This window comes from Artibeus jamaicensis, unplaced genomic scaffold, assembly GCF_021234435.1.
Source record: "Artibeus jamaicensis isolate MK-2021 breed Jamaican fruit bat unplaced genomic scaffold, CSHL_Jam_final contig_3113, whole genome shotgun sequence".
In the NCBI taxonomy this organism is placed as follows: domain Eukaryota; kingdom Metazoa; phylum Chordata; class Mammalia; order Chiroptera; family Phyllostomidae; genus Artibeus; species Artibeus jamaicensis.
In genome coordinates this window covers 786,140-801,556 of record NW_026521719.1, presented here as the reverse complement: position 1 = coordinate 801,556, position 15,417 = coordinate 786,140, and the positions used below count along the sequence as shown (strand labels likewise).

General features: G+C 36.3%; 1 protein-coding gene and 1 pseudogene across 1 annotated transcript; one reads left to right on the top strand and one right to left on the bottom strand.

Moving 5' to 3' along the window:
* Nucleotides 1–2,179: 2,179 nt before the first annotated feature.
* CSNKA2IP (casein kinase 2 subunit alpha' interacting protein) lies at nt 2,180–4,330 on the bottom strand. Its single transcript, XM_037152028.2, has one exon. It carries the CDS (start codon nt 4,328–4,330, stop codon nt 2,180–2,182), a length of 2,151 nt encoding a protein of 716 aa, XP_037007923.2.
* A 2,726-nt stretch (nt 4,331–7,056) lies between these two features.
* Nucleotides 7,057–15,024, top strand: LOC119054178 (ADP-ribosylation factor 4-like; annotated as a pseudogene).
* Nucleotides 15,025–15,417: the final 393 nt, after the last annotated feature.

The window sequence follows — 15,417 nt, the reverse complement described above, 5'->3', positions numbered from 1 at the left end:
TTAAATACAACTTCAGAAAACTTCTGTTCATACTACTTTTTAATTGGACAAGTTTTACCTTTGTTTTTCCTTTTCAATCATTAATATATCCGCAATTCCATCTCATAATAATTGTTCATGTAATTTTAATATCATACATAATATCTGAGAAAATCTAGCATAACATCTTTGCTTTTAAAAAATGTAAGAACATTGGCCTTGACTGGGCATGGCTCAGTGGTTGCATGTTGTTCCACAGAACAAAAGGTCACCAGTTCAGGTCCTGGTCAGGGCACATACCTGGGTTTTGAGTCTGATCACTGGTTGGGGCACATATGAGAAAGCAACCAATCAAAGTTTCTCTCTCACATAGATATTTCTCTTCTTCCTCTCTCTCTTTCTCTCTCTCTTCCCCCACCCTTTCTGTCTTTCAAAGCAATAAAAAAATGTCCTTTGGTGAGAAAAAAGATGAATAGCTTCAATAGTATTAACTCAATACCAACACATGTATTTTTAGAGTATTACTTTACTCCAAAGACTAGGTTTTAAAAACAATAGAAATAGTGAACAGAAGTTTTTTAGTCTGGTGAATAAAGATAGACAATGAATGATTGATTTATAATGCAGGTTAAGAGGAATACAAAGAGTGAACACAGAGTTTCATGGTAATAGGGAAGGCCAACTAACCCTTCTGTAAGTGGATCAGAACAGGATTTCCAAGAATATGTCAAGAAAGACAAAGACAGAGCTTTGTAGGACAAAAATGTAAAGACATAAAGGTTTTTTCAAATAATAGAATTATTAATTTAAAAGTACAATGTATGAAAGGCCTTGTCACATTTTATACATTATAAAGAATTTAATGTGGCTAAAGCATCCAGTAACAGACTGGAGAATGAGAAATCAGTTTTGAGAGGCAATAATAATGAGTCATAAAAGGAATTTAGACTTTCCCCCAGAAAACAGTTTGCAATGATAAAAAGATTATAAGCAATGGAGTGACATCATCAAATCTGTGTCTCAGATATGCATTCAAAAGTTAAAGTGCATGGTTAGGAGTTATTGCAGTAATACAGGTGACAAATAGATGTGACCACAACTAGGAGAATAACAATGGGGTTGGGTGGGGGAAGACTGAATTTTACACATAATAAGGCCATAGAACTCGTGAACTTGGATAGGAGCAGGAAATGAGAAAACTGGCCAAACGTGATGCGTAGTGGTACCTAAACTGAATTTGAGAATGTGGGAACAAAGGACTGTGAATGTAAAGACATAAATTATAAATGTGAAGATGATAAAGTTGGGTTTGGCCATGGTGAGTTTGAAATGCCTTTGTAATTAGAAATGGCCACAATGTAGTTTGGTGAACAGAAAGATTGCTGTGTAGAGGCAGAATTATGAGTCATCATTATATAAAAAAGATAATACTTCTGGCTTTTGGAGGTAGAGATACTTACTTAAGATGAGTAGGTAAGATAACGCCCTTTTCTTCTCATTACCAGCAGACCCAGTGGAACAAAGACATTTTTGAAACATTTTTATTACCTTCTTTGAAAGTGATGAACAGATGACTTTAGAGCCCATTATTTTAATATTGTCACAGTCAGCATGAGGTAGGATTATCTGTACCAGTTAGTTATTCTTCCTGAGATCTGTTAAGTAAGGTTAAATAATTCATCGGGTTTCAGAGCACAGAAAAGCTTTCCCTAGAAACACATAACTGAAAAGATTATCCCTACATATTCTTAACTGTTAAACATGGTCTGAAATTTCTTTAGAGATAGGGAAACAGGTTAGTACATATGGCTGAAGGATACTGTCATTATCATATCTTATGAGCAAAGAGAATAACAATGAGCTGAATACTATTCTGGGCAAGATGGATAAGGTATCTCCGGTCTATGTCTAATTATGACTAATTTAACAATAATTATATCATGGCTACTCTAAGCCAGGCATTCAGTAAAAACAAAAGATTTGGTTTTGGTTTCTGGGGATCATAGTTCATTAGTTAACTAAGAAATAGACCTGAGAGCAATGGTCCCCCTTCACTAGGTGCATCATCAGCTAAGTCCAGAGTCCCATTCAGTAATTACTAAGAATTTTAAGCATGATAGGAAATCAAATTTCAGTCTCAAAGAACTAAAAAATCCATTGCTTTCAAAGAAACACACAATTAATTTAATCAGGATGTCTCTCATTTGCTTTGGAAAAATTTAAAAAGTATATTTGGGCCCTTTGGCCCTTTAACTATGGTGCTTTTCCTCGAAGGATTTGTTTGGGGAGGTGGAGATTGACTTTGGTGTGTTTTTCCAGAAAGTAGCTGATAATTTTTGCTACATATAAACTCAAGCCAGGAGATCCCTGGGGGCAACCGATGGTAATTAACTAACTTAGTGAACACACAATCTGAGAGGTTAGGTGTGGTAGACTCTTTGTAAGGAAAGGGTGAAGAGGGTGCAATGGAAGAGGAAGAAGAGGAAGAAGATGAGGAAGAAGATGAGGAGCAAGATATGGAAGAGGGAGAGGATGGGAGCCCAGTCTGGTGTTGAGAACTACTTTTCTTAACATAAAGCAGCCAGTCAATGGCCTGGGTCTGTGGGCTTACAACTTTGTTTTCAGGGGCTGCTGTCAGCAATGTTTTCTTCATATTAAGCCCATGGGTGTTATCAAGTTCAAAAGGAGAAAACTGTGGTCTCTTCTTCATTCCTTCAAGACTCTCTTCATGAGCTTCATTGGGTTGATTTTCTTTCACAGGGAATGGAAGACAAGATGAGAAAGAAGTCTCTGGTAGGGAAAGAATAAAAACTAATTTCATCTCTACTTCTCCCTCAGCACTGGGCTCAGGTGTTGGTATGACAGACAGTATTGCACTACGAGGATCTTTTTTTCCTGTAAGATGCTTACACTGAGTTTTTATGCAGGAAGCACAAGCTAAACAAACCATGTAACGTGATGAAAGGCGGGGACCAGGATAAGGGTTTGGCTTTCCTCTCATTCTTCGAAACAGAATTTGCCTACAGAGATCCCTTTGGATTCTGGTCCTGGAGAGAGAATTAATAATTTTATTTACAACATCATCAGAGACAGTTCCCCCTTTAACAGTGCAAGGATAAATATAATCCAAAGTCCATGGAATTTCTTTATTTGAATATGCCTTTGAAGAAAGATCCAAGCTGCTTTTGCTCTGGTTTCTGGATCCCCATGTTGCAGCAGCTTTGTTTTTGGAGCTTGACAATGATTGACCTGAGACATTTGGTTTGAGATGGGGTGAAACCAAACCAAATGGCTTTGTGACTTTGTGTTTTTCATTTGGTGAAGTGGTGTTTCGAAACTTGGAGTCACAAACTGGTGAGCTCATGGTCCTAAAGGTATGATCCAGTGTAACTTTTGGGGGTTTGGGCTGGAACAATGGCAAACTCTGAGTCTGGCGGACAGAATATGATAAAGGTGATTTCGCTGATCTTGAGTTGGATGATGATAAACTCAGAACATAAGGATTAGAGGTCAATAAAGGTGGTGTCTGAGGTCTGGGGTCAGGTAACGGTGATCTAAAAGCCATTTGATTGGACTGCAACAAAGGTGATTTCTGAAACAAGTCATTTGTTTGAGGTGTAGAGGTGAGTGACAGTGAGCTCAAAGATCTTTGATTGTTCTCTAGCAAAGATGCCCAAAGGCTGTCCAATGAAGGTAATTTCTGAGGCTTGGACTGAGGTAAAGTTGAGCTAAGGGCTCTTTGATTAGGTCCCAAAGATGATGATGTCCAGTGGATGTCTAGAGAAGGTGTTTCTTGATGTTTGAAGGGGATTAATGAAGAACTCGAGGCATTTTTCTTAGACTTCAGTAAAGGTGATTTACAGCTAAGGTCTAAGGAAATTGTATTCTGAGGTTTGGGGAGAGCTAATTGTAAGCTCAAATCTGTTTGATCAGACTCCAGTGATGATGATGATTTATTGAGGTCAAGTGAAGATGTTGTTTGAGGTTTAGGGTGGGACAGAGGTGAGCTCAGAAATCTCCAATTAGGCTGCAATGGAGTTCTCTGGTGCAGGTCTAGTGAAGGTATAGACTGACATTTGGATTGGGGTAATAGTGATTTCAAAAACCTGTTATGGAAGCCCTGTGGAATTGTAGCCTGAGAGTTGGCAAAGACTCTCTGAACCTTCTGGTTGGACCTTGGTGGAGGTGTTGAAAGGTGATTACTATCAGACTGTTCTCTGACCAAAGACTGACTATTGGTTTGATACAGACTTTCACGCGTGTGCTGATGGGTTAATGAGTCAGCTATGCCCAGTTGGTAAGAGTGTTCTAAAGGCACAACATGTTGATCATGATATGCTAGTGGCACCATTCTATGATAGTGGTGGAGGTATTTTTGAAAGCAGTTGGTTTGTAGAGATAGTTTAGTAACTGACAAAAGTCTTTTAGCTGGATTCCATGGACAATGGATACTTTAAATAAAGTCTTTGATAGTTTGTGACTTCTATCTTGTAAACTCTCTGATGATTCCCAAATATTTATAAAGTGTCTCAAAACTGAGTTGTAGATGTGATTTAAAAAAAAGTGTCACAACTTGAGATTCTCCTATTCTTTGTAGTTTCCTAATTTTTTTTCTGTCTTCTTTTTAGTTTCCTAGGTTTTTTTTCTCTTGAGAAAATAATTCCTGTTAAAAAAAAATAGTGAACAGAGTTTAGAAGAGCTCCCGATAGAGATGATAATTTTCAGTTTGTTATTGTGACTAGAACACAGGCCTTATGTTAAATCTCTATTAAATCTCTATAAGTTACTCTATATGAAAGTTTTGTATTAAATTATATGAATCCATTTGTCCATCTGTAAAATAGTTGAATATAATATTTAACTAATTGGGCTAAAGACTAAACTTGGGTGTGTGTGTGTATGTGTAACAGTACCTAGGATATAAGATAACTATTTCTGGTACTCTTTTAATTACTGCTTTATATATATATATATACACACATATATATATATATATATATATATATATGATATGTTCAATACATAGAATCTTAGAGGAAAATGAAATAGAAGTTCTGAAATTATGGTTTTCAATTTAAATTTGATTACCCATCATTGTCATCTTTTAGCTTAATTCTAGTTGAAAATCCATTGCATACTTTTAGTCTTCTTATTGCTCACAGAGTCTTCCAATGTTTTTTTTTTTTATTGTTATCATTATCCTGCTACAGTTGTCCCAGTTTTTCCCCTTTTGCTCTCCACCACTCAGCCCACACCTACTCCCACAGTCTATTGCTACACTGTTGTTTAGGTCCATGAATCATTCACACATGTTCTTTGAATAATCCTTTCCCCTTCTTTCCACCATTATCCCCCTCCCTCCTCCTCTCTGGCCACTGTCAGTCTATTTCATGCTTCCATGTCTCTGGTTCAATTTTGCTCATTAGTTTGTTTTGTTCATTAGATTCTCCGTATAAGTGAGGTCATAAGTATTCATCGTAACCCAGCAATTCCACTTCTGGGAATACACCCTAAGAATCCCAAAACACCAATTCAAAAGAACTTATGCACTCCTCTGTTCATAGCAGCATTGTTTATAATAGCCAAGTGCTGGAAACAGCCTGTGCCCATCAGTAGATGAATGGATCAAAAAACTGGTATATTTATACAGTGGAATACTGAACAGATAAAAGAAAGAAAGAAAAAAGGAAGGAACTTCTATCTTTTGTGACAGTATGGATGAAACTGAGAACGTTATATTAAGTGAAATAAGCCAATTAATGAATGACAATTGTCTTATTCTTATTTGTCACAATTACAGCTTCTGAAAGTGTTGACTACTACTTTTTTAAACTAGTATCTTTGAGAAGATCCAAGATGGTGGTGGAGTAGGTGGAAGGTATGATAACCTCCTCCCAGGACCAAACTGGTATTATAACTAAAACATAGAAGAATAATCCTGAATAACCAACTTAACAATAGCTGGAAAGAAGTCTTATAACCAAGAACATGCAGAAGAACCACCTCACCACAAGGAGACTGGTAGGAAATGAGAAGGTGGAGAGGGCTGGCTGGGCTCCCACCAGTGGCAGCTGAAGTTCTAGAGAAATATTTAAGGGGCCAGGGGGTTCCCCCTGAGGAGTATAGGTTGTAAACCCCAGCAGGTTTCCCCAACCTGCAGCACCAGAGCCTGGAAAGAAACCCAGATAACATCCAGCTCTAAAAAGTGGGGGTTTCTTTCTACCAGGAAGAAACACCTGAAGATACAGAGTGCCTCTTAAAGAGTCAGTGCAGCCCTGTCTGGTGTAGCTCAGTGCATTGAGCATGGGCTGCAAACCAAAGGGTTGCTGATTCAATCCCTAATCAGGGCATATACCTGGGTTGCAGGCCATGTCCCCAGTAGGGGGCATGTGAAAGGCAACCACACATTGATATTTCTCTCCCTCTCTTTCTCCTTCCCTTCCCCTTCTCTCTAAAAATAAATAAATAAAATCTTTACAAAAAAGAATCAGTGCAAAAAATGTTGTTTGTAGCCACCTACCCTGGTTTCTGACAGAGTGAGGACAGAATGGACTAGAGCCACATGAGGAGGCTCTGGGGCTGGTGGCTCTTGGGAGAGAGATGAAGAGTCAACCACCAGGATCCCTGCCCATATTGCAGATATCATCTTTCTCACACAAAACTCTCCCCTCCAAGCATGATCGGCCTGAGGGGAAGCAATAGCCCCACTCACAAGAATCCCTCTCACTTCTCTGTGGAGCTTTTGCCAGGCTGCAAAGGAGTATAGACAGGCGCTTTTTTAATGATTAAGCCTACCAGGAAAGGTGGATTTTCAGAGTTCCCAGAGACTTTAGCTGATCCTTCCCTGGGTGTGATGCTGGTAAAAGCTGCCCAACATGTGCAGTTCTGTTCTTTCAGCACCTGACCAGACCTAGCAGAAGACACAAGCTATGGATTGGGAATAGCTCCAAAAGGTTGCTGAGGGACAGTCACAGGCAGTGTCATCAATCTGCACCAGAGTCTTTGCAGCTCTAGCTAATACATAGAAACAAATACAAAGAGGCAGCCAAAATTGGAAAATGCAGAAATGGGCCCCAAATGAAAAAACAAGAGAATACTCTAGAAGAACTGGATGAAATGGAAGCAAGTAATTTATCAGATAGAAAGTTTAGAGTAATGATTATAAGGATACTCAATGGCATGAGAAAAAACATAGAAACCATAAAAAAGGATCAGTCCAAAATAAAAAGGCAATGTCTGAAATAAGACAGTGGAAGGAATAAACAGTACATTAGATAAAACAGAGGATCCAATCAGTGATTTGGAAGACAATGTAGAATAACATCCAAGAAGAAGAGCAGCAAAATGAAACAGTAATTAAAATTTATGATGAGAGATTAATAAACTTTTGGTGAAAAACATGAAACATAACAACATCTACATCATGAGATATCAGAAGAAGAGAATGAGCAAGGAATTGAGAACATATTTGAAGAAATAATGACCAAAACTTCCCCTAACGTGGTGAAGGAAAAAACATACAAGTCCAGGAAGTGCAGAGAGTCTCATATCAGATGGACTCAAAGAGGTGTATACCAAGACACATCACAATTAAAATGCAAACCTTAAAAAAAAAAGAAGCTGATCTTAAGAGTTGCAAGAGAAAACCAGATAAGTTACCTGTAAGGAAGCAACAATTAGACTGTCATTAGATTTCTCAACAGAAACATATTGGCCATGATATATTCAAGGTAATGGAATCCAAGAACCTATATCCAAGGCTACTTTACCCAGAAAGGCTATAATTTATAATTGAAGGAGAAATAAAAAGATTCTCAGAGAAGAAAAAGCTAAAGAAGTTTGTTAACACCAACCAGTACTGCAACAAATGTTAAAGCACTTGCTTTAAGAGGAAGAAAAAAGAAAACAGAAGAAAATAGGTAAAAAAAATAAAATGACAACAAATATGTATCCATCAAGAATCATTTTATATATAAATGGCTTAAATGCTCCAATCAAAAGACATAGCATGGCTTAATGGGTTTAAAATAAGACCCCACTTATTTGTATCTTCTTCAATTTCTTCAAGTGTCTTACAATTTTCTGAGTGCAGATCTTTTACATCTTTGGTTATGTTTATCACTTGATATTTTATTCATTTTGAAGCCCTTGGGAGTGGGATTGTTTTCTTAATTTCTTTTTCTGATAGTTCATATTAGCATATAAAAATACAACTGATTTCTGAATACCAATTTTGTATTCTGATACTTTGCAGAATTCATTTATCAGTAATTCATCTTTTTCTATCCAATTCTGCTATTTCAGGGTACACTATCAGCATACCTCATCTAGATTAATAGACTCACTCGCTCTTTTTCTTCTTCTCTACCAGATATCCAAGAGACACTGCCTCTGCTCACTGGGGGATTTCATTTGTTTTGCTTATTTCTACATGAGTTATAAACACTGAAGTTACTTACAATTGCTGAATTTTGTGTGGTGTGACACCCAATGCTTAAAAGAGAGGGGCAAATGGCATAGCCCACTGAGTACTCTGTGGCACATTAACAAGCTTCTAAATGGTAATATAGAATAACTCCATGACCTTGAGGTGTTGTCAGGACTTAATAAACATTGTATGAAAAACAATAAGCATTAAAAATTGATAAGTTAAAATTAAAGACTCCCAATCATCAAAACATACTATTATTTAGAAAGAGTAAAGGCAAATAAAAATGTGAAAGAATATCTATAATACATATATACAGAAAAAGACTTCTATCCATGATATACTTTGCATGTTGTTTGGAAAAAAGACAAACAATGCAATTAGAATAATGACCAAAACCTTTGAACAAGGACTTCACAAATGAGCATATCCAGATGCTTATGTATGGAAAAATAAACAACAACAACAAAAAACTCAGCCTCATTGGAAACCACTGTGAAGTGCATATTTAAACCACAGAGAGCTACTACTACACATTAACAGAATATGACTAAAGTTAAAATTGACAAAGCCAAGAATTGGTGATTAATTCATATATATATATATATATATATATACATATATAATAATATATGTATATAAATATACATGTATATATAATATTCCACTGCTAAATTCCAACAGGTATGTAATGCATGGATAGTTATACCAAAATACATGTACTCAAAGAATAAAAACTAACAGAAAATGTAGCACCATACTACATGAAGAAATGTCACAAAATATTGCATGAAAAGAATCCTATGCTCACAGATATTCATAATTGTATATCTGAAAGAACAAAATGAGTTTATACTTACCATGGTGCTAATAGTCAAGACAATACTACATTTGAGGAAGTAGAGATTGAGAGGGAACACTGAGGTTCAGGAGTGGTGGCAGTGTTGTTTTCCTTGACCTGAGTGAAGATTGTATGAGTGAATTCACGTTGTGAAAATTGAGCTTTAACATTGATGCTATGTGTATTTTTCTACATTTTTAACCCTAATAAAGTTTTCAAATGAATAACTTGATGGTAATTTGAAAAGATGCACCTGACACAAAATTGCACTGAAACAGAAAACATTAAAGGATCAATCAAGTTCTGGTACCCAGATGCAATGAAAACTTAAAAAAAAAAAAAGGATACAATGCAAACCCTGCTATCATATGGATACAGAAAACTAAACAACTGAAACTAATAAAAATCTATTTAAGGCAAAAAAATACAGCAAAATAACATTTCTAATTTTTTTCCACTTTCAGACTTCTCAAATGAAATTCCCATTTTAAGGAATCTGTTTCCCTAAAGCCTATAAACATTAGAGGTAACTCAAAGAATGGTAGAAATTTGAATAAAGCTGCAACTATTGAAGAAAATGAATACCACACATGAAAGAATTAACTTATAAGTAGTCTCTGTGTCCAAATTCTTTTTACAGTTGCATTTTTTCAAACTTTCAGTGAAGAGATATAAAAATATTTTAAATTTTAAAGAAAATTGTTGTACATAATTCTGATGTCAAAAATATAACAAAAATACTTTAAAAATTAACAGAAAAATAATCAAATGATACTAATTGCAAAATCCTAAATAAAATAAAGCATTTAATTTTATATTACAACAAAATAATCAACTGTCACCAACAGATCTTATTCATACAATGTAATGATAATTATTAAGAAACATTATAATTTATGTTCATAATTTACAAATAAATAGTAATGGATGCCCAAAAAGTAATTTTAAATATGTAATCACCATTTTCATAAAATTCAAAAACTACTAAAAGAAAACTATTCAATTGAAGCAAACATCAATATGAAAGCGAAATAAAATTATTTAGTTGATATTGAAATATGAGTTCGTCCCATTATAAATTGGTAATAGGCAAGCACATCCACTATCAGTTCTACAATTTAACATCACTTAGGTATATTTGGCCAATGCATTAAGGAAAAATATACATAACTATAAGAACCAATTTAGAGTATAAAAAACTAATGTAATCAATAATATAATTCAGAAAGTTCAGTGAAGTCATTCTTTACTAAGTCATAATTTATGGATCAAGAATTTTCCTAAAATATCAACATTTAATAGGATATATGACCATAAATACATAAAATTAACTTTTGTAATTCAATAAAAACAAAACAGTTTATTAGAAAAAATGAGCAATTACTTAAAATTTTTACAGAAAAGCAATATGAATGCCTAGTAATCCAAGAAAAACAAGTTTGCCATGTCTGGTTCTTTCATATCTTTCTGTTTTTTTTAAGTATATGTTATTGATTATGCTATTACAGTTTCCCAATTTTCCCCTTTATCCCCATCCACCCTGCACCCCACAACCCTCCAGCATCTCCCCACGTAGTCCATGTCCATGGGTTGTACATATAAGTTCTTCAAGTTCTCTGTTTCTTATACCATTTTTGACCTCTTCCTGTCTATTTAATGCCTACCAATTATGCTTCTTCTTCCCTGTACCTTTCCCTCCATTCCTCCCCTCCCCCTCCCCAATGAAAACCCTCCATGTGATGCCCATTTCTCTGATCCTGTTCCTATTCTAGTTGTTTGCTTAGTTTTTGTTTTTGTTGTTTTTCTTTCTTTAATTTTTTAGTTTCATTTGTTGATAATTATGAGTGTGTTGTTGTTTTATTGTTCATACTTTTGATTTTCCTTTTCTTAGATAAGTCCCTTTAACATTTCATATAATAATGTCTGGGTGATGATGAACTCCTTTAACTTGACCTTATCTGGGAAGCACTTTATCTGCCCTTCCATTCTGAATGATACTATTGCTGGATAGAGTATTCTTGGATATAGGTCCTTGCCTTTCATGACTTCAAATATTTCTTTCCAGCCCCTTCCTGCCTGTAAGGTTTCTTTTGAGAAATCAGCTGATAGCTTTATGGGCACTCCTTTGTAGGTAACTCTCTCCTTTCCTCTTGCTGGTTTTAAGATTCTCTCTTTGTCTTTAATCTTGGGTAACTTAATGGTAATGTGCCTTGGTGTGTTCCTCTTCAGGTCCCACTTCTTCGGGACTCTCTGGGTTTCCTGGACTTTCTGAAAGTATATTTCCTTCACCAGATTGGGGAAGTTTTCCTTCATTATTTGTTCAATAAATTTTCGATTTCTTTCTGTTGTTCTTCTCCTTCTGGCACCCCTATAATTTAGGTATTGGAATGTTTCAGGTTGTCCCAGAGGTTTGTAGGACTCTTCACGTTTTTGAATTCTTGTTTCTTTATTCTGTTCCAGCTGGATGTTTATTTCTTCCTTTTGTTCCAAATCATTGATTTGAGTTCCGGTTTCTTTCCTGTCACTCTTGGTTCCCTGAATATTTTGCTTTATTTCATTTTGGGTATGTTTCATTTGTTCTTTCATTTTTCCAACCAAGCTCAATCAGTTCTGTGAGCATTTTGATTCCCAGAACTTTAAATTCTCCATCAGATAGGTCGGCTATATCTTCTTTGCTTAGCTCTCTTTCCGGAGTTTTGCTCCGTTCTTTCATTTGGCCATATTCTTTGCTCAGGACTCCTATTAAGTTGTAAGGGGGCAGGGCCTTAGGTGTGCACGCTGGAAGGGCAAGCCTCCTTGCTGCACTATGGTGTTCCCTTTGGGGGAGGGGCCAGAGAGGGAACAATGCAGCTTGCCTGCTCTTTCTAGCGCACTTTTCAACCAGCTCTCATGTGAGACTGGGAGTTTCTCTCACCATGGCAACTGCTGTAGTCCACAGTCAGTCGTGAGTCTCAGTTTCCCCTTAAGTCAGCCTCACCCGTGTGGTCCGCCACCTCACTGCAATTTTTCATTACCTGCCTTATTGGTCTGATTGTTCTGTTTGACTGTTTGTTTTTTTTTTTTTTACTCTGTGGTTGTCAGAGTTCCATACAGTTTGATTTTCTAGTATTCTGGTTGTTTATTGATTTTAGCTTGGCTGTTATCCTCCTTTTGGTTGTACGAGGAAGCAAAGGTTTTCCACCTATGCCTCCATCTTGGCCAGAACTCCTCTTTTGTATCTTTCATCTCCCTTTCCATTGCACAAATAGTCTTTGAGTCTTCATTTTATTTCCTTTTTAAAAATATATTTCTAGTGGAAAAGTTATAATTAGAAATTGCAATAACTTTCCACTAATATAAATAAACAAGAATAAAAGCAGTAATGGTATATAATATTTTAAAAACACTATCAACTAATTTGACCCAATGGATGTTCACAGAATAGTTCGTTCCAGAAAAATCTTTTCAAGTGTACATGGAATATTCACCAAAATGTTATAGACCATACAACAAGCCTCAATAAATTTAAATGAGTTCAAATCATACATTGTTTGTTCTTGGATTTGGCAATAAAATTAAACTAAAATCAGTTGTTATGCATCACCCCACAAAGCAAGGTGTCACTGGCTGAATTCCTGGTCAGGGTACATGCCTGGGTTGCAGCCTCTCCCACCTGGGGTGCATGCAAGAGGCAATCAATGTTTCTCTCCCTTTATTCCTATCTTCTTTCTCTAAAAAAATAAATAAATAAAATACTTTCTAAAATTATGAATCAATAACAGAAATATCTGTGAAAAATAACTAAATATGTAAAATTCAATAATATACTTTTAAATAATTCATGGGTCAAATAAGGAGACAAAGAGAATGAGAAGTTCTGATGCAATAAATGAAATGAAAATAGATGTATAAAATTGTGTGGGATCCTGCTAAAGCAAAACTTAGGAGAGGAAGCTATCTGTTGTAGTAAATGACTATGTTAGAAACAAAGAAGTTCTCAAATCAATGACATTAGGTTCTCCTTAGTCAACTAAAAACAGGAGAGTATATTAAATCAAAATTAAGTGACACAAAAGAAATAATACAGATTGTTAAGATAGAAACCAGAAAAGCAAGGATACAAAAACTGATTCTTAGAGACCGATTAATGAAAACATTTAGCCCTACATATCAGTGGGGGCCTGGGGGGAGACAAATTACAAATATGAGGAAGGAGAGAGATGACATTACTACAAAATCAATCAATATTAAAAAGAATAATAAAGTAATACTGTGAATAATATTATGTCAATATGTTAGGCAACCCAAACGAAAAGGACATAGTTCTTGAAATTGGCAAAGTTCGCTCAAGAATAAAGGCCAGCAGCTGCCAGGGTCGCCGAATTCCACACTAGAACCTGAGCAGCCCTGTCAGTTGTCTCTCAGGTCTGCACTCTGCTACTTTCTGTCCTGGAGCTTTGCTTGGAGTGTGGGCTAGCGACCTGTCCCTGTGGCCCTCTTTCTTCCTCAGACCCTCCTGTTCTCCTTCAGTTTGCAGGGAGCATGAAAGGAGAAGGCGGGGAAGCTCTAAAAGTACTTATGTTCTTGCCCGTGGCAAGTGCCACTGCCTCCGTGGGCCTCACCCTCTATCTCCTCCCTCTTCTGCAAGAAGCAGATGAGCATTGTGATAGTTGGATTGGTTGCTGCTGGCAAGACGACAATTTTGTATAAACTGAAGTTAGGGGAGGGAGTCCCCACCATGCACATCATTGGCTTTAATGTGGAAATAGTACAATGCAAGAACATGTGCAGTCCAGGGCACATGCCTGGGTTGCTGGCCAGGTCCCCAGTAGAGAGCCTGCCAGAGACAACCACACATTGATGTTCTCCCACTCTCTTTCTCCTTCCCTTCCCCTCTCTCTGTAAATAAATGAATTTTTTTTAAGTAACAGATTTTCCAGGTAAACTCTGTTAACCTCTATGGTTTATGATAAAGCCAGACTTGATCATACTATTAGTCTAATAATGTAAACTTTCCTGGTCATTTTTAAAAGCATTCACTCCCGCCCTGGCTGGTGTAGCTCAGTGGACTGAGCATGGGCCTTTTGAACCAGACTATCGCGCGGTTTGATTCCCAGTCAGGGCACATTCCTGGGTTGCAGGCCAGTTCCCTGCAGGCCAATTCCCAGCAGGGGACGCACGAAAGGCAACCATACATTGATGTTTCTCTCCCTCTCTCCTTCCCTTTCCCTCTAAAAGAGAAATAAATAAATAAATAAATAAATAAATAAATAAATAAATAAAATAAAAGCATTCACTCCCACAAATTTGGGGAAAGTGAAAAATAAAATCTGGCATTTTATTCTTTATATTAAAATTTATCTTTTAAGGAAGAAGTCTATATACTAAATTAAAAAAGAGCATTTGTTTCACAGCATAGGATGTTGGTGGTCAAGGTAAAGTAGGGCATCTCTGGAGGCATTAATCTCTGCATTAAGGGTCTTTTTGTGTGTGTGTGTGTGTGTGTGTGTGTGGTAAATAGCAATGATCCTGAAAGAATTCAGGAAGAAGCCAAAGAACTGCAAAAAAAAAAAAAAAGTTTCAGGAAGATGAGTTGAAAGATAGAGTATTGCTGCTTTTTGCAAACAAACAGGACTTGCCAAATGTCATGGCCATCGGTAAAATGACAGATGAATGAGGTCTTCAGTCTCCTTCTAACAGAACATGGTATGTTCAAGCACAAGGGACTGCTCTGCATGAGGGACTTGACTGGCTGTTAAATGAGCTTTCAAAACCTTCAGTGGAACTATGTATCTAACCAATGACACATTCCAATTGGTCTAGGCTTGTTACAACAAACTTAGTTTGCAGCTTGGTTATTAAACAGTATCTGGGACTGGTTAGGGCAGAATATTACAGTGTTTAAACTTATTTTTGTTACCAATTATTGTTTATCAAGTATAATGTTGCAGCTTAGCAATATGTTTGATTTTAAAGAAATTTTCCTTAAGTTGTGAGAGGGGGAGGTGTCCTTTTTAATTTTACTTCCTTTAAACCTAAATACCTAGACTTAGCTATTGTGATGCCTTTAAATAAATTAATTTTGAGTGGTTTTGGAGCCTAGAACAAATAATGGTTTTTTTTAATATTTTCTTTATTTATTTTTCGAGAGAGGGGAAGGGAAGGAGAAAGAGTGGGAGAGAAACATCAA